Source organism: Echeneis naucrates, chromosome 9 (genome assembly GCF_900963305.1).
Source record: "Echeneis naucrates chromosome 9, fEcheNa1.1, whole genome shotgun sequence".
Classification (NCBI taxonomy): Eukaryota; Metazoa; Chordata; class Actinopteri; order Carangiformes; family Echeneidae; genus Echeneis; species Echeneis naucrates.
Genome location: NC_042519.1, coordinates 11,502,702 through 11,523,356, shown reverse-complemented (window position 1 = coordinate 11,523,356; position 20,655 = coordinate 11,502,702). Strand labels below are relative to the sequence as shown.

The 20,655-nt window shown below is 40.9% G+C and overlaps 1 protein-coding gene across 1 annotated transcript in view; it reads right to left on the bottom strand.

Moving 5' to 3' along the window:
• LOC115048711 (single-stranded DNA-binding protein 2) overlaps nucleotides 1-20,655 on the bottom strand; it is a 47,766-nt gene that overhangs the window by 10,591 nt on the left and 16,520 nt on the right. The window contains exons 2-4 of the mRNA XM_029510412.1: nucleotides 16,460-16,532; nucleotides 13,454-13,515; nucleotides 13,041-13,125 (exon numbers count right to left, since the gene is read on the bottom strand). Of these exons, the coding sequence (XP_029366272.1) occupies nucleotides 13,041-13,125; nucleotides 13,454-13,515; nucleotides 16,460-16,532 (220 nt within the window). The remainder of the gene's footprint in view (nucleotides 1-13,040; nucleotides 13,126-13,453; nucleotides 13,516-16,459; nucleotides 16,533-20,655) is intronic.

The following is a 20,655-nucleotide window of genomic DNA, read 5'->3' as shown; positions in this document are numbered from 1 at the left end:
GAACGGCCACGGCATGTCCTCAGATGAACACCTGCATCTCCTGGTAAACTCATTTGTTGCATAAATTATTCAAACTACCACACTCAAGGAGAACGCTACAGTAATAGAGACGTACACAACAACACACTACAACACCACTTCATGTGCAACAAGACACACTCAGTGCCACAGAGACAAACTGGTACATTACAGCATGTGGGGGATATCAACCTCAACCCCTAACCCCTAACCCCAACCCTAAAAACAAGGGTCTCTTTTCCACCTTAAATGCTGCCAACACAGCGTTTAAGGCACACAGTGAGAGCATTTTCTCCATCCCAAATGACGCATTTTGCTGCTACACAATAAAAGCACATTGCTTTATCTTATCAAGCATGCTTTGCTTTACATGATTGTGGAATGAGTGTTGGATAGAGAGCTGGGTGATTATGAACCCAAAGGAAAAAAAAAAAAAAAAAATACGGACAAAACATTTCAGGTGAAGTATCTAAGAACACTGCGCTTCTCTGTAAGAAAAAAAAAAAACAAAGCAAAAAACAAAAACAAACAAGCAAAAAAAGAAAAACCATGCAGAAACTGCTGAAGGGGCAGCCGACTTTAAATGTAATGCAATTACATTACAGATCACTACTTTGCAACCTAATCAAACTTTCGACATATAACATCCACACTACGCTAATCCAATCAGACTAAAGTGCTCAGTAATACTTAATGACACACGTCGCTTTTGTTCCTATATGTTTACCAATTGTGTTCCTTGTTAACTTGTGTGCACAATTCATGTGCACTTTGTGTATGTGTGTGTGTGCGCGTGAGAAGGTGGGGAGTCATTTTCATTCAATACTTCAGAGACTGAAAGACCCTCAGAGATGCGTGAGTGGAATCACAAAAGGTTGTCTGTGTCTATCTCCTCCCTCTCTCACTGTCTGTTTATCTCTCTCTCTCTCTCTCTCTGTCGAAACCTGCATCGGTCACTGTCTCCTTCCTTCACCTCTCTCTCAGCCACACTTTGTTCCCACCTTATTTTTAAAGATAGAGAGAGCAATATTCTATGTTTTAGTCATTGTCAACAAACCTCATGAAGGCACAGAAAAATAACAATGGATTGATCCTACAAACAAACAAACACCGGCTGTGAATTCGTCGCTTGATGTAACTTATTTCTCCACTGCAAACCAAAAACTTATTAGATACACATGAATGAGTCACATCGTTACACCTGGTGACCATGAACTCTTGTTTGAGCTCTGCTTTTTGAAAAAACTGCTGTCCCCACATTTTCCAGGGAGCTGGCCTTTTATTGTGAACAACACTGGTTTGCGTTTATAAAAATACAAAAGGCCTGTATTTAATGGAATGAATGGGCTAGAGACAGGCCACCACAGAAAGGATAAGGTCTAAGTCTGAAAGTGTTGGGAGACAGAGTTATGCATTATTAGTTTTGGTTATTTAATTGGATTTTTGAAGAAAAATACACAGTAGGCTAATACCAGCCTTATCTGCCTTCTAGCATTTAACTGTCAGTATATTCAATATAGCTAAATCTAACTTCTATTTTCAGTTGATACAATGCCTTTTGTTTTTTGTGAATGTTTTGTCTTGGCTAAAAATGGTCATAAAAAAAAGAGAGAGAAGAGACTATCATAAAGTCAGAGTTTCTTACAGGGCCTTCTTCAGATTGCTGTTATTGTCTGACCAACATTCTGATAAAGACTGTAAGTTTATGAAGATATAACTGACAGAAAACCAGATACTCCTGGACAGCGGTGATCAATTCAGCAATCAAAACTTTTGGTTTGAACAAGATTGGTTGAATTGTGGCCAGTGGGCTCAGCGTCAACTGCAGCGGAAAAAGACAGGAGGACAAAGTTCATAAATCCTTCCTGTGAGCTGGCTGTCTGTAAAGAGCTGGGGGGGGTGGGGGGTTGAAAGGGTTACCACTAAGTCTCAAGGCCACACGTTGTACAACAGGATCTACAAATGACACACCACACAGGAAGGAACTCCATTCCTCCTCCCTCTTCCAGCTCACTCCATCCTCTCAAATGCCATTAGTCCACTTCCTGAATCGAGGGAGGGGGGGTTCTAGGATACTAGCAGCTTGCATGACAGACACACAACCAAAACACCAAAACATACACAAGTATGAGAGCACTACGGATGTTAACTGCCACATTGAAGTATTTGTGTAGACAAACCTTGTAGTCTGTTAGTCAGTGTCGAAAGCAGAACAATACAGTAACATATCCCTAACAGGGTTTAACTAAGAAAGTGAGAGCAACAGAAAACGTCTTATTGCTGTGCTGTAGAATGGGTGTGCGCTGCCTTTGACCATGTATTATTCACAGTCTCCTGTAGCGAGCAGACACAGATCAACAAGCTCCACCATCCAATCCTGAGTCAGACTCACTTTTCAATTTCAAGGCAGATAGGCTTAAAATCGCCCTCTGGCATTCAAAGCTCTCTTCTTAACCAAAACAGGCCATATGTTACACCAGTAAAACACAGCACTCAGTGGAAAAAAGTCTTCTCTCTGTGCACTTCATTCCAGATTGCAGCTATGTAGCAATGAAATCTGGCTGAGCTCAAGCTTCCAATAAAAAAAGAAAGACATTACATGAGTGTAACCATGTGTTTGTCTTTTAGCTGTATGTTAGATCAACTATGAGACAAACCCATGTAGTTTTGCCAAATTTTCCAGTTTCATCCAGCTTGGGTTGGGTTTTAGCAGTTCAGACAGCTGTTCTTAACATTTCAGACTCTACAGGTCTATATTTGACGAACGTACTTGATATCCATTCATCTTCATTCATCATCTAACCCTGGCCAGGTCACCAGTCCTTCACAGGGCCAACACACAGACACACAGAGAGCAACAACCACTCACACTCACACTCAGATCTACAGACAATTTAGTCAGCAGTTAATCCAAACATGATGTCTTTGGACGGTGGGAGGAAACTGGAGTACCCCGCGGAAACCCACGCAGGCACGAGGAGAACATACAGACTCCACACAGAAAGGCCCCAGGCCGGGAACTGAACCCGCATTGGTCAAATCGAATGTTACTGTATGACCAAACAAACAATGCCAACTGCTGCCTGTGCAGCTGTCAAGCTCCAGCTTAAAGTAACTGAGGGGCTGTTGAGAAGTTTCTTCATAATTTTACTTGTGCACTCCATGATGTTTTCATGTGCGATGGTTTAAAATTATTTGCCACTATCATGTAGTATTATCGGATCCAACTGGTGAAATACATTGAGGAGAAAGCTCGTACAGTTTGTATAACGTCTGTCGATTTTATTTTCAGGCAATCCAAATTACACTTCCCCTCTATCATACATATGTGTGTAAAATGTGTACACATCCAAGTCCAAAAAATGCTCATGAAGATATCCCATTGATCCTGTGATGAGTGATGTTTTGGGGCTCAGGGCTGAATGACAAGGAACGTGAGTCAGACTGAGGTTTCTTTTGTTTTGGTTTTTTGAGTTGGATTTGATGCCAAAATTAGAAGGTCTGAGGTCACATACACATTAATATGTTACATTTTAACATAAAAATGATCTCTCCATCCTGATGAGCCTTTTAGTCTATTAGAAATAAATCCTGCCCATACAAATATAACTGAAACCAGCCATCACATGTCTTTTCATGTATGCTCAGGACATGTTATGACTAAAGACTGTGTGTAAAAGTTGATGTGTATGACCTGTATTTTATCTAAGGACCATCAGAGGGTGACTCAACTGGTTGTAAAATGAAGTCCGTTTGTATTGAAGTCTATGAGGAAATGGCCCTTCTTCTCACTTTATTTATTACCTTTGTAAGGTTTATTATCTTGAGCATCAGCTACATTTATCTTCAATACAACACAATGATAATTTTTAAAACTTTATAGTCCCATTCAGAGGAAAATACATAATGAAGAACTTTCTCCTCCAAATGCGGTTTCCTAAAGTCTCTGTGTCTACCACTACTCTGATTTTCAAACTAAGACATACTGCTTCTAAAAGTTTTACGGTTTAAAAAGATCTAGTGTTTATACCTGCTGTGAACTGAACTGCTTTTGATGAGAATCTGGTGACTTTACCAAAACAAGTTAAAATGGTGCAAGGCAGGGTGAAAACATTTCATTTGAACACAACAAGACACACTTTTTGCACAAATAAAATCAGGAGGTGGCTTGAGAAAAAAGGAGGTGGAGGAGATCATCTGCTTCAACCTGCACAAAATCCTCTGCTCTCGTGAATCACCTTCTCCACCCTTCAGCCTACAACTCTTCAATCTGTATCACCTTCAGCCCCACCTTTATCCCATACAACTAAATTTCCACCAGCACGTAGACACTCGCAGACACTCCCCAGTGTAACATTATAGGTGATTACCAGGTAAAAGTGTTGGCACTACACTCATCTAGTATTTCCTTTATCACTGATGTCATTATCGACCCTTGTAAATATCTCTGTGTCTTCGAGGAGTTGTATAATACGTGAGGTGAAGCCATGGGCTAATGTGCTGCCAGATACACATGCACGGTTGAAAATGATAGTTGCTTTGGTGCTGGAGACACATTTCTCCTAACACTATCTCACTTGGTTCAATGACACTTTGGGGGAGATAAGGGAGATGGACTGGACACAGAGGAGAGGAAATGGTAGGAAGACACAGGAAGATTTGAAAACCTGGCTTTGAAATGAAGAGGAGAATTTCTACATGTATAAACATCTATAGATGCAAAGATAGAATATCTCCATGATCAGTGATCCGTATCACTTAGTAGTAAATGTTTGAATACTGCAGAAGAATAGATCAGAATTAGAAAAGTGTCAGAGCTGTTGGCTCATCAATCCAAGCCACAGGAAGAACTAGTGAGAAGTCTCTTTGGGTGTCTCATCTTGCAGTCCTGCTAGTTCTGGAGGGCCAGACACGACAGCACGAGATAAGGATATGGGTGCTTACAACAGCAAAAATTCTCTGGGGTTAGTTGGGGTTAAAGAGATAACTTGCTGTTTTGATCGTGTCAGCATTCTCACTTTGCCCTACTGGTCTCCCTCTGTAGTCCTGCCACCACTTCCACAGTTCAATCTCTGGATCAGTCACTATAATCCCTCTCACATACAACCTCTGAGGTTGCTGCTGTGTAAAATGTAACAGCATTTGTATAACTTTCCACTCAGATGGGTCAGGGAGGATGGGATATTTAAGAACAGTTTCCAATTTGTGCTTACTTTGACTGAGTCCAAACAGAGGGATTCAATTCTGGTTTCTTGTGATTAAAAAAAACAAACAAAAAAGATCCCCTTGTGAAGCAGCTTGTCTAACACCCATTACTCTGCCTATCTGACTGCCATGGACAAACACATTACCCTTATTTTCATAATAATAATAATAATAATAATAACAAGAATAAGAAGAAAAATAATAACTGCAGTCAAAACAGAAAATACTCCCCAAATCTTACAGCTCTGTTTGAGCTTGTCTTCATTCTTACACTCTCTTGTCTTCCCCTGCCCTCAGTTAACCTTCATCTGCCTTCATCTTTGCCCCTGCCCACTGTAGAGCAGCAAGGCGTGCATATGTCAACATCACATAAACACTCCACCTCAGCATGTCCAAACACGCATGTGACATGACTCAGCGCAACAGGCCAGTGGAAAACACATTCCTCTGAGACCAGAGGGCTGAGCGCAACAGGCCAGAGAGAGAGGAAGGAAGATGATAAGAGGCAATGAAGAGGAATGTAGAGGATGGGTATAGCAATAGACAGAAGGAATGAGCTGTTGGTGAGAAAGAGGGAGGAGGAAGCACTGAAGAGAGTAAGGGGGGCGTTGAGCAGGTGGGAGGAAAACAGGACCGTTTCACATAGAAATTTATCTTGCTTTTCTGTAGTTTTTTTTTGTTTTTTTGTTTTTGTTTTTTCTTCTTCTTCAAAACTGTAGGAGTTCATGGCAACCATTTCCATCTCTGCTCAACCTATGGAAATTCCCCTTCATTTTCTTCCCTCAGTCGTTCTTCACTCAGCTTGCTCTCTATTGCCATGGCGATGATGTTACAGTGAGTCACCTCTACATCTCCCTCCTCCTCAACACCGCCAAGAAGGAACATGGGAGAGTGAGAGAGACATAGACAAAGAGGAAGAAAAAGAGAGGGAGGGTGAGAGAGGGAGAGAGGAGAGAGCGCTCTGTTTCCCTGGAAACAGACTTGGGGTCTCCCCAACCCCCATTGGTTCTCAACTGGTTGGAGTCAGCTTGTTACCCACAATGCTTGGAGCTAGTGTAGACTGTTTCTATGTTGTCTCTGTCCTCTTTTGCTGTCTCTTCACACGCATGCACACACAGAAACGTACTCACAGGTGCTGGACACAAATGAGGTTTTCTTTCCTCCCCGCTGACCAACAAAGCATCCTGCCCAACAGGATCTGAGTTACTTTTTTCTTTTTTTGTAATTATTGCAGTCAGGAATGGCTGAATTTGCCGTTGTTTTTACAAAAAAAATGTGGCACAGTTTGCAGCATACCTTGGATTTCCTAAAAAAAAATAAGAGTAATATTCAAATATTGCAAGCCTGAGGGAAGATAAATTGAAATAGTGTACGGAACTAACTGCTAATCAGTAAATAATTTGTTCCAGTAAAAGGAGAAATTATCTTCAAAAGATTTAATGCAGCTGGTAATAATTGTAACAACATGTAAGAAAGGACTGTAAAAACAAGTTATAGATTGTTTGGCTCAGTTTAGAAAAGTTTCATTGGGATTCGTATCCGCTGAGTTTATTAGGAGGCAGCTACGCCTGAGAAAACAGCTCCAGGGGTAAGAGAGCTCCATTGTCAATCACATGGCTACAATAAAGTTGGACTGTGGCTCACGGTGGGATTAGTTTATTTACAAAAGTACAAGAAATCTTTCAATTTAGTGATTATGTGTGAAAGGACTGGAAAAACTAAAAATTTTTGGTTAAACCTGTTAGATTATGGGATAATAATTAAACAGTCTTATGCAGAAAACAGACACCTAACAGCAGAATGAAATAAAAAGTTATCCATTCTCTGGGGAGCATAAATGTGATCAGTAAATTTCATGTCACTATGCCTACTATTTTTTATATCATCATGAATTTCTTTCTTTGCACTGTTTGACTTTCTAGCAGCTGTTGTGTGTTACTGAGGTTACTGAGGTTACAGAGAGCAACACGGGCGAATCAGGGGTAAAGACTCATGAGTAAAACTCTAACTGTAAAGGAATATGAAAAAAAAAAAAAAAAAAAAAGCATGCCCTTTGTCAAGTGAGTGAATGAGTGTCCTTTTGTGCAACTCGCATGTACAGTGCATGCTACATGTTCTCACTGCAGACCGGAGCCGTTTTCAGTTAAACCCCATGGTCACCACACCTTCCTGTCCTCACACAGGCAGCAGCACAGCATATGATGTGTGTACTCATGTTTCCACAGATATTAAACACAGAGTGCATCAGGATGCACTCGAAGAAAGCCGTGCATCGTGTCTTGTTCCATTTTTACAAATGTGCATGTCCTTAATAAGGACAGAATGTGTGTACTGTTGTTAAATTGAGCGGTGTGGAATCATTCCCATACAACACAGAGAGAGAGTATGAATGCAAGATCTGGCAAAGTAAGACGGAGCATTTTTATCAAAGGGGGGTTGCTCTTGGCACTGCCTCTTGATCTCTTCCTTCCCTCTAACTGCTGTGTGCCTGCTATCTCACACTGTGATGCCACACAATGATACCAGACTCCCTGTGCTATAATACTTGCCTGAAATACTGCTGACTATCTACAGTGCATTTTATTTTTGCTGCTCACTCTCCACTTCCTCCTTCTGTCACTCTCTTTGTTTATTAGCTTTGGCCACGCAGTCAGCGGAGAGCAGTGGCACTAGCTGTCATTCCCAATGTACGTACAAAATGTTTAAAATCTTAAAACAATGGGTCCTGAAATGGGAAGCTGCCTGAAGAAAAGTCTGAGGGGCTTCATGAGAGTATTAAACAGATAAGACAGACTATGGTCATAACATGAGATATGTCAGAAGTAGAGCAGAAATGTTAAATTGCTAACTGGTTTCGTCGTTGTGCATCATTGTAAATTTGTATTTGTTAAATATTGTAATATTTTGTACCACTTTCCTTTTGTTTATTTTCTTCTCAGCTTAGTGCAACTCACATTAAAGTATACACATTCAGGGATGAATATTACCTTCAACTATAAATCTATGTATAGATATTGACATTCACAATTGGAACAAGAATAATAAAAAATTGCTTTGTGTACTATTGGCAGCCAGTTAAAAAAAACTATCACAAGAAAATGGCTTAAAGTAGAACCAACCCCCATCGAAGAATGGATGGAAAAACTGCCTTTTTTCCTAAGAGTACAAAAAGAAAAGTTCCAAATGCACCAATTACACAAAACCTGGAAGATCTGATTTCACTTGAGTGTATTAGTAATTTGTGACTATCCACTTTTCACTTAAAATACTTTTGTGTGTACCAATTGAATAAGTATTCTATTTAAGATTTTTGTTTTTTTGATTTGTTTTCAATGTGAAACTAAGGAAGTGAGCTGAAGCTGAGTTGAAATCATTTGAGAATTTCGTGAAATTCAGAAATTTTCTTTGAGGTTTTCTGATAAAAAAAAAAAATAAAGAAAAAAGCTCACCAGCTGCTCTGTGTATCTGTCTGTCTGTCTTTCTATCTGCAGGTTCTCAAATTGAATCCTCATTCTGGCTGAACTTTGAGGCTTCACGGGTAACCTAACAGCAGTTGGATTTTCCTCTTTCAGAATCATGTGGGGCTAAAAACCCAATTATAGTGTGATAATGGTAACTGTACATGTTCAAGTTATGACAGAAGTCTTCCATAACCACCAAAAGCATTTCTGTTCACAGCATATTTTCAGTCACAACAGGCACTTTAAAAAAGAAAAATGACTTTAAGTGAGGACTTGCTTCGGTTTAAAAGCATATTCTTATCTGCAGGCTGCACAGTACGACCAGTACAACTGGTGGACACAGATAATCTCTCCAAATTGGGAATCAGGTATCGATCTCTGTGGAGTTCTTATTTATTTATTTGTGCATATTTTTGCCTCACTTCTCCCAAACTCCCCAAAATTTTCTACCTCGTCAGCTCTGTGTGCCTCTCTGGCTTGATATAAACGGTCGCTTCCACAACTTGCAATAATTCAATGAGGGAATTTTGAACATCACGCACCGATGCACTTAACACAATATTTTTGAAGACATTTGTGTTTCAATTAAATGGACCATTTTTCAGTGCAGCAAACATTTTAAAGGGTCTAAATGCCATTAGGTAGCACATTAAATGATGCTAATATGCTGGATATTGTGTCTTCACGCAGTTTAATGCTGTTGATTCTTCCTCTCTTCCTTTTCATTTGCTCATATTTTGTAAAAAGATCACAGGAATTAGTTGGGACAAGAATTTTGCACTCGGTACAAAATCTGCTCTATTTTCGGAACACAAATTAATTCAAAATGCGCAATTACGACCATGTTCGTCTCAAATTATCAAATATATATTTGCACAACGAACACATTTTAATTCCTTTACAAATTCTGTCAGGAACAGCCAGAAATGAATGTGGTTTGCGGTGGTTTGAATGTTTGCCATCTTATTTGTAAAAGACAGGAATGAAACCGCAACTGACTTTCGTCTGAAATAGGCCATTTCCAGGTCAGGCAGAAGAATTTAAAAATAACTTGCCTGTATGACTTCATGGACTCTCGCAAATGGAAACTGCTCATTTAGTATCGAGAACACAATTTACAAAGCACTTAACAGAACTGTAAACGGCCTTTCTGATGCCTGAAAAGCTCTGTCTGAGGATGGAAATCGATAGCATTGCATCTCACTTTGTTCATCAGTCTTTTTTTCAACATTAGATTACTATATTAATGCCCTTGAAGACCATTCTCAGATGATCAAACCGAGTGATACAATGGGCATCCAAAGCGCACAACCACACGCAAAACATCATGCATGTTATTAGTCTTAATAGAAAAGCAGATATATGCCAAACACATCTTCGGCAGGCAGCATAAACTGGGATAATCGTGCAAATTGAGCCAAAAACCTCGTCACAATCCCATCAATTATCAAAGGGAAAAGGGAGACAAAGATCATGTGAACGAGCTCCTACATCTTGCCATCATTAATTAGGACTTCACTCAGTAATTAGCTATCTGAAAATAATTACCATCAAACTGTCTGATTAAAATCTCCATCAGTCTCAAAGTCAGGATACTGAGAGAGAGGCAGCAGCCTCAAATTAAGGCAAGCTACTTTTTCCAAGCAAGTCTACCACAAAGTTGTCCCCTCGCCTTTTCGTAATTGAGTGGCAGGTATGTGGGTAGTACGTCCGATTGGATCTGTGAAGCATCGCTACGTTGCAGCAGTTGATTGAAAGTGACCTTGGTCTAATTACAATTGGTCTAATTATAATTCTCTGATTACATTCCTGCAGGAAATGTAAGAATAAAACACTGCTGATGGCCTCCGCTAATGATGTTAAGATACATTTGAATTGATTTCTGAATTGAATTGATTCTGATAAGATAAGAGGGAAGAAGATACTGTTGTTGTCACCTTTGGAACAATTAAACGCGATGCTTATACGTGAGTTTATTTGTGTATTTGTTGTTGAGATGTGTTTCAGACAAATCGTTTAATATAAGAGTCTGTCCTGCTGTTGACTGCGTCCCTCTTTCTATATCCATTTCTGCATTCCCTTGTTTCCCACATCCTTCTCCACTCCTCTGTGTCTGCCTCCCAGGTCTGAGGTTGTGCTGCCCTCCAGCTCCCTTCCTCTGAGCCAAGATGACATCATCCCATATAACTGCCTCGTCCGCGAAGTGCCTATTCATCACCCTGATCATCATCGCCAGCATCAGCAGCATCACCTGCGTATGCACACGTAGATACACACCCGAACACTGTGGCAGGGGGATAAAAGAGAAGACCCCACAGTTCTGTAGGACTGCAGGCTGAAAAGTAAGAGTAAGAGAAATGCAGGGATGGGGTGAGAAAAGAGGACAGAAGATCCTGCTAGGATAGGCAGAAACACCTGACCTGTGCTCCTCTAACAATACATCTCAATAAAACACAGTACAGACAAATCTGATGAGTCAGACTTTCAGGCTACAGCAGGAAAACAACAATCTAAAAAGCAGAAAAGAGAGGAACCCCCATCAACCCAACCTGCCTTCCCAAATCCACTTCACCTTGTCACTTATCGAGAGGAGAGCTGCACTTCCAGTATCTCCCTCACCAGTTAATCTAAAGCGTTGCGCACTCTGGCATCAGTCCTTGTATTCCAGTCACTGGATGGCGCATGAATCAACTTATCCCTGAATGTGAGGAATTACAGCAGTAAAATGGAGACACACTGAGAAAATACAACAATAAAAGACTGTTTCCACCACACAGGCAACTGTTGGCTTAATGTGCACGTGTGTGTGTGAGTGTGAACATGAGCATGGAAGTGATAGGCTAAGCTGTACGTTCTCTCAACTTCTGTATCATACGCGTCAAGCGTCACAACAAGCATTCATTTAAACACCACTTGAGATAAAAGATTCACAACAAGATTAAAACATTTTGCTAGGATGTAAAGAAAAGTTACAGCCATATCACAACCATCTCATTATGGGATTACATGTAAAAGAGTGATAAATGCTTATAATCCTCGCTTTAAGGTCTAAATCTGCACCAAAACTACATTACCGTTCTTTTGATATCATCTCTGAATCCTTGTTATTTTCTAGCGGCTCCAGACAAACTATTGCAATCACAAACCAGCAGAGAAGCAGTAAGCCGGTGGGAAGCTATAATGTGTCAAATGATTTAATACAAACAAACCACAGCAGCGTCGGAGGTTGACAGAGACATTGTGAATGAGGTGTTACTGTGACACCTTTTTTTTAACGATGAGTGGTTGCTCGAATGATTTCATTACCTTCTCTAACTAATTCCTAATCTTTTATCCCAGATGACCTTAATACTATGTAGACCCCAACATGCATTATTAAATAAATCATTTCAAGATATATAAATGCATGAATATATAGAGAAAAAGATATAATATGAATGTAAAAATAATTAACTTGTTAACTTAACTTGATTATCAAATCCTTTCATTGTTAAAGGTTTGCAGCGGGGACAAAAGCTGAACTGACGAGCATGGCATTAGATGAGTAGAGGGGTTAGGGTTAGGGTTACACACAGGGTTAACACAGGGCATCACACAGACACAAGAGCAGCCAGAGGAAACCCACACAGGCATAACATGCAAACTCCAGAAAGAAAAGCCCCAAGCCCAGGAATCAAACCCAGAAATCTATTGCTGTGAGGCAACAGCGCCAACAACTGCACCACTAATCCACAGAGGTCACACTTACTGACCTCTCCAGTTTTACTTCCAACCGGCCTTGCTGCTTTTCATAACATTGCATTCTTATCGTCAGACTTAGTAACAAAACGACACCGTCTCAAAAGCCACAACAACACAAGAATGACGTGCAAACAGGGCTGTTATGCTATCCAATTTTCACTAGACATTTAAAACAGCCAAAGGAATTAAAGAAACTTTAACCTTTCTTAATGTCTGTTGAAGCCTTTTTAATTCCAAATGCATTTGCCTGAATATGAAAGTGGGCAGGTGGAGGTAGTCTCTAACCATAGCTGCACACAAGCATACCAAACAAAAAATTACCCTGAATGGATGTGCAAACAGACTAACTGATAAGAGAGAGATCCACAACGCCTCTAATCATGCATCATCACGTGTATTATTTACACTAGCAATTTTTAGGATTTCAAATATCAGTTTTCATCAATACCAGTGGCAGCGGATAAAATACCATTTCATCACGGGATGTCATTAATGTTCTCATAATGTCATATCTACCTATTAAACATTAAACACAGTGGCTTCCTGAATATATATCTCTCAGAAAGTGGCACTGCTCAAGAAGGAGCCAAGAAAACTACTACAGGGCAAACTCACGTAGTCATGAAAGGCCTTGGCCTCACTGGAGTGTTCACACGTGTCTCTTCTCTCTGGAGCTGCACAGTACAGGTCCCAGAAAACACTATAACAAACAGTTGCAGAGGAGAATTATGACAAAAGGGAAACACTGAGGCGTGACAGATAAAGCTAATAGTCCATTTTTATGGCAGTGTAATCTTGCATCAAGATAATAAGTATGATTCTATTATCAATATTGCAATAGATGACTTTAGGTGTTTTAGCAAGTGACGATTTGTGCTTGTGGGAACAATAAATGAGATGATGACAAATATAAACAGGAAAGAGAAGGAAGGACGGTGATCACTTTGTTCATTAATGTCAGAGATGAAACACTGCGTGAAGACGAAACTGAATGATTACACAACACACCATGACACAAAGACACTCACCACCACCATGAGTGGAGGAACCCTGGAGGTTCTCCTAATGTGATGTTCTTCTCCCATCGGATCTACGAACAGATGAGGAGAGAGAAAGAGAGAGCGCATGAGAAGCTTCAGAAGCATATTGCGTATTAAAACATGTCTGACATCTGAATTACCTGCTTTACGAGATTGAAGAGGTTGCAAGGGAATTCCTAGAACACATTTATGTAATTATATTACGATTCCGATGCCATGGATTCATAAGTGGATGAGTGTGTGCCTGAAAGCCTGTCTATTCACAAGTACGTGTAACGATATGTGTGTTCCCTGAGTCAGGAGGTGCTGAGGTCAGAGACATGTACCAGCCTGAGGATTCCAGCAGCCCTCTGTACAACACACACACACACACACACACACACACATACACATACACATACACATACACATACACACACACACACACACACCCCTATTGCTCTGTTTCACTCTTTACTAGTCGCCAGGCTGCCAGGTATCCTCTGTCCTATTTTTGCATTTTCTGTCAGATTATCGCTCTGTGAAATTAAAAAGTGATTTTCATTTTTTCTTAGATAGCTTGTCTGTCTCTCTTCAAGTTGAAACATGGGTTTCAAATCACACCTGTTCTAGTTTGTTTCTTTCTTATTCTTTGAAACCAAAACTCAAAATACAGATTATATATATATGTATGTATGCATGTATATGCATACTTATGACCTGCAATGTGGCATTACGTACTGGAGCAGATTATACATTTGTCTTGAATGTTTTAAGAGCAGCACCTCGATCCTGTTTTCAATTAAACTTTAAGGCAGAAAGAATCCATGATCAAACTTATGTATCTCTTCTTTTGCAGTATTGGAAGTGAAATACCTTGAGGCACAGCAGCAGTAACTATTGAGTCCAGACACTGGTTGACCACATGACAAGCACTTTCTCTTTACACAATATGACGGCTTAACACCTTGGTCAAGGTCAGTGACTCACGCGAGTGCTGACATCACCTACAGTGGGGGCAATTTATGTTTGCACGTTGTGTCACGGTCTGAGCAGCAGCTGTGGGCAGCAGTCAGACTATTACTATCAGACTGTGATGGTATTGTTTAGTCTGCCTCTCCTCTCTGTTGCTCTTAAATTTCAAATGTTCTCATGTTCATCTTTTTCAATTTCCCTTATTGAAATGTTTCATGGAGAAATAAAAGGAGGTTATGGTTGTAACCAACTTATTCTGCTGGCAGTGTGAACAAGTGCTAAAATAACAGGAAAAACTGAATCACAGCCCTTTCAATCAGACCGTCTTGACCTCAACTGCAGATCAGACACAGTGACTTTTAGAAAGAATGTCTGCTTTGAAGTTGTTGTTTTTTTTTTCTTTCTTTCTTTTTTGGTGGGGGGAATCAGGAACTGCCTCTTTTTGTTTATCCCACATGCTTTCACACGAACTCATCACTTCTAGTGAAGACATCCGTGAACTTGAAACATTATAGGCAGCTAGCAATTTCTGTATACACCATGACAAAGATTTATTCTCCTCCCTCATCATTGCTCAGCTGGCACAAAAGATGGGGAATGGGCATGACATCCCTCATTTCTCACAATTAATTGGCTGGAGCTCACTTCAAACACAATCGCAGACAGTTCAGGTCAGGACACTTTTGAGCGTCCTCTTTTATCCCCCTTTTCATCTGGAAAGCGTCAAAAAAGAAAAAATAGCTCTAACTGCACCCACATATCCTGTCTTCTTGTGGTCTGCAATCCTGGGAGGTTCATTCATTTACCTTCACCATGCTACAGTGAAATCTCTTTAGCATGATTATTGACAGATGTGTTGCAGAGGTTGCGCTCATTGCACTGAGGATTGAAATTAGCTAGAAGCCGTGCTTTCCGAGCACGCACCCCTCATAGGGGTTGAAAGAGAGCTAATACCATTTTTTTTTTTATATAGGTCCCCGGCATCCTTGTGTCTCTTTGTCTATGCTGCCAAGGTCTTAAGTGTATTTAGGCTATCATTGTTTGAGCCATCAGTTTAGTTTGACAAGTTCTTGTTGCCTGCTCTCCTGAGCTGCCTGAGCTGCCTGCGCCTTGGTATTCCCGTTTACGCCTGATTCGTGACTCGTCTTTCTGGGCTCTTTCTTCCTGAGCCTGAGGATCCACTGTAAACAGATGTGGATGATAAAGAGTGGATAACAGGCCTTTACAGCCCTGCGTCCGCTCCACCCCACTATTCCAGCAAGAGCTGCATTATGCTCTAATGTTTGCCCAGTATGTGTGTGTGCAATTGTGTATTGTATACAAGCAGCTCTGTTTATACTTGTTGCTCTCTTAGTTAATGCGTTCCCACACATGAACATGACACCGCCTATCCTTTTCATCTCTCACATCTGCGGAAGAGAGAGCAAATAGTATGGCAGAGAGGAAAGGGTGTCAGAGAGACAGAGAGGTGTGTGTGTGTATGTGTGCGCGCACACATACTAAGTGATGAGAATTGGTGCCAGCTGATGATGTAACCTTTTCCACCTCCCCACCCTCGTCTTTCTTTGTTCTCCTCTTCCTCCTCTGGCTGATGTACAACAAGCCTCTAACCAATGTCTTCAACATTGTAATTCATGCTCATTTAAGGTGAAGGAGCTGACCCCATTTTCACCCTGTCACCTTTTTACCTCTGTGGGATTTAAGTTAAGAAATCATCTGAAGGACGGAAAGAAGAGTGTGGAAAGATTGCAAGGAGGAAAAGTAGGTGAATAAAAGAAAAGGGCCCGAGAGATGTGAACTCCAGCCTGAACATTGTGACCCTCAATGCTTCTGTTCAATTCCCACTAAATGCAACACTAAGGGGCCCGTTTGCTGCTACTTACCTGTTGGCTCTACACTGTGAGGCCAAGGCTGATTCAATTAGCTGCTACACTTACTGGACATTACATGAGGGTCAGATCATCCTTCAGACTGCGCACAGAGTACACGGCCTATGCTCTCTGAGAGACAGACAGACATACAGCAGACAGATACACTTACCTCTGAGAGAAAGGTCTGTGCTGACTTCTGTGCTCCTACATGTAGCAGGTACTCGTAAACATAAAGAGCTAACCTGCACAGAAAAATAAAGACAGTGGGAGGAAGTGGGTTAGTGCGTCCATTAAGATCCAGATGTTAGGTGAAAAACATATAAAAAAAGAGAGATACAGAAATGTACAATCCGATAGGCCGCAGTTGTGGAATATGAAAATATCAAATATGAAGCGATTTAGATTCCCACATTCATCTTGCATACTCCAGACGTCAACTTTTTTTTTTTTTTTTTTTGGAAGACTTTTGGGCCAGAAAACAACTGTTTTATGACAATTATACTTCCTACTCAATATTTAAGATTAATCGATTCTAAAAAAGATCTTCTCCCACTTTCTGGATACAAGCAGCTCTGGGATGCTGTGATGTGTAACGGCATCACATGCACCGAAGCTAAGCACCTCTAGTCATCTCTTGAATGCCAAACAACAAGCAACAAGCAACCTTTTAAGACATCTGAAATTCAGTCAGTGCTGTGCTTCACCTCAAGCCCACCTGTTTGAAAAGCGAACAACGCGGTGATAGGAGAGTTCTTGGTGGGACTAAGCTGTGAAACACCTCGCCCTCGGGCCTGGGGCTCTCCACAGATGTCCTCCCATGGCTTTGATCGCAGCAAGAATTAATTACAGGCTTGATTTGTTAATCAATTCTCCTCCCAGTGTGTCTGTGTGAGCTGGTACTAACATCAACTGAGAGACGAGAGGGAGAGGAGCTGATGATCCGTTGGTCTATGAGTACAAAATAAACACTGATCCACGAGAGATCAATAGTGGATCACACTGACTCCACAAATGGCCCCCTGTAGATTTAGAGAGGAGTTCGGTGTAATTACATATAGTTATTGTACTGGGCTGTAAATAATGAAAAGTTTCTCAAGGATCTGAGCAGACAATGAGCATGTCGGCCTAAAGCTGTGTCTGAGCGTCACATTTCCCCTGAAAATCTGTATCGACCAGGGTGGTGGTTAATTGATGGGATTCATGAGGTGCTCAAAAACAGAAGACACACAGTTAACATGGTTTTGTGTTAAATATAACCAAGTTGTAGCTGGATGCACATTCAGTATATATACTTGGAAAAATCTTTACTTATTTACAAAAGGCGTTTGTTAATTGAAAAATTGGCATACATATGTGGCGTATATTGAACAAACTATAGTTGAAGCGTGACACAGTGGAGGCTTTAACCTGATGCTCAGTGTGTCTGTGTGTGTTTGTCAAAACATGTTGATGATTACACCTTGTCAGGCGTGAAAGATGGTCACAGAAACCCTGCTGAAAGGTGCTACCAGTCTGCTCTAGCCCGTCCAGACTCCCCAGACGGCCCTGTCTACCTGTCTGAAGATGATGGACTGCACACCCTTCAGCTTTGCACAAAGGTTGTCCACCCCTCTGACCAAACCCCCAACTCCCGGTCATCCCTCTCCTCCATTTCCATCTCTCTTCTTCATCACAGTTAGTCATCTCATCTACCTCTACTTCGCTTCGCCTTTCTCAGAAAGGCTTTCTGGCTTTCCTCTTGCCATCTCTTTGGTAAGAAGCCATGTTTGTTTAATGATGGAAGGATGAAGTGAACCTTTTCCTCTTGATCCTTCTCTCCCTTTCCATCCCTCCATCCCCTCCACCCTGCCATGGCCTGGTAGTAATGTTTAACCAAAGAGAAAGAGACAGAACGTTTCACAGGGACAAGGTTAACGGAACAATGAGAGGTTTGACAAAACTCTTGACACCTCGACAACTGAGCATGAATAAAAGATAGCCCTTTTTCAGGATCTGTACAACTGAATACTTCGAGAAACAAACTTGCTTAGTCACTTTGCTCTGCATTGCTTTCCTGTCAACCTGTTTAAATTTGTCAGCTCCCTTCTGAACCTCACACCAGCCGCAGCCTTGTTGTTAGAGGACTATTAACTATCACTGAAAGATTTCATGTTCCTGTATTGAAAATATTCAGAGAGATGAGCTCCAGGAACAAATTTGTGGTATGTGAATTTGGGAACAAATAAAGAAATTAATACTTGCCCTAACAGCATGCATTGGCCTGGATCCCGCTGACTATGTAGTACCACACAATTTACCATACAACCACAGCCCTGCTTGTGCAGACTGAAATGTTTGACCTATGATTGATTTGCAGGAGCTTTTAGATGTGAGCTCTGGCCAAAGTAGTGCAAGGGTTGAAGAAAGTGAGAAATCCCTAAAAAGGTGGGCTGATGACAGCCGTGGGGGGAAAAGTGATTGAATGAAAGAAAGAGAAGCATTAGGGGCTATCAGAGGTGAATATAATGCATGTTTTGAAGGAGAGATGAATGGGAAGGAAAAAAGAATGCTCCTGACCTTAAACATAACAGTTAAATGCACCTACGCTTGCAAAAATACACACATAAATCGCACTTAAAACATTCATCTCTCTCTCTCTCACTCTCTCTGACACTCACCGACAGTAGTAGAGTTGAAATAGGGCTGATAAGCAGACAGTAAAGCAGCAGACGAAGGGCACTTTGTTAGCATTCAGTGTATCAGTTGAACTTTAACTCAAAACTACTAATTTCTTCAAAGACAACCTATGGGCTTGGAAAAAACTAAACCCCATCACACAGCTCTCTCATTGTTTGGTTACCGCTTGTTCAGCCGTGTCTCCTGCTGATAAAAAGCTTCCAACTATGTGAAACTCATCTGACTGACAGTCAAAATACTAAGCAAGAGATAAGAGTTGAGGATTAGTGGATGAGGTGACTGTTCAAGGTTAAAAATCCTCAAAATTTTACACATTCAATTGAAAAGCATTAAAAAAAGACTATTGTCATGAATTAAACTCATTTTAAATAATCTCTGCACTTGCATTTGAGTAAGAAGTGCTCAAAGTGCAGCAGCCAATGCATTTATAATGTTTTTGACACCACACACGTCATTCACATTAAAGCTCTTCAGGTGTTTGCCCTTGACTTGCTGTCCGACATACACCAGAAAATTGTGAGCCATTTTTTTATTTCCAGCCTGTATGCCCTGGCAATTTGTATTGTAAATAACAACCACTTCAAATTAATCAAAACTGCAACCAGTATGATTGAACAGATCATGTAGTTCCCGCTTTGCTTCCTCACCCTGTACGTTAAATTGTGTGTGTGTGTGTGTGTGTGTGTGTGTGTGTGTATGTGTGTGCTTTGTGTGAGTGGTAAGTGGGCAGAGGTGGAGATGGTGGGGCAGGGAGGGTAACTTTAAGATCCTCACCTGACCCTTTTCTCCTTCAAATTTGAGTGGTTTGGTCTTCTGTGAGTAACATTCAATTAAATTCAAATTTGAAGCTGACCCTGCTTCTGTAAATCTGCACCACACCAGACAGCCAGCGCGCTTGAACAGTCAGAGAGTGAGCCAAGTTTGATGAAGGTGGCAGGCAGAAACAGTGACCAGCTCCTGCGTTGTCTTGTTATTGAACTACATAGGCAGAGGAGAAGCAGGAAAAGGAGAGCCTTGTGCAGCTCAATCACAACCTCAGCCTAAAACAAAGGCAGGGCCCATTTTCACAAGATCAGCATTTAATAGAGATCACTAGATCACTGCTAATCAATTTTACTGCCATGGCAATCAAAGTCTGGCAGAGCCTCCGATCACAACAGACAAAAGCTTCAGAGGTTGGATTTTCCTGTATAAGATTAGCTCCAGATTATTTCACTCTTGTTAAAGACGAAATGGAAAAGTGATTATACTTCTGATCTGAATCGACATGCTAATTGACATATTTACAAGGCTGGCTCCAACGCTGAAGCGGCCTAATGACACACATTTTATGCAGGAATCTAATTAAATCTGAAAAGAGAGGTCAAATCTTGCCAGTAAAACATGTGATCATCAATGATGAACAAGCCATCTCTTCAGAAATTTCATAGTTCATAATTGTAATAGATCAGTGCATTGTATTCCTTACACCACAGCCTTTAACTTATACCACAGGAAAAAATGGCGTGGGCCAAAACTCCATGAAATTATCCACTGCAGTAGAAATGAAGTACATAAACTAGATTCTCACATTCTCATCATAAAATTGCCTCCTTTGCCTAAATTAAATTCTGGAATTGGGTGTGGGAAGCAGCAGGAAATCAGCTCTAGCCACAAAGAGCAATGAATACATTCCCTGTCTGAAACAGT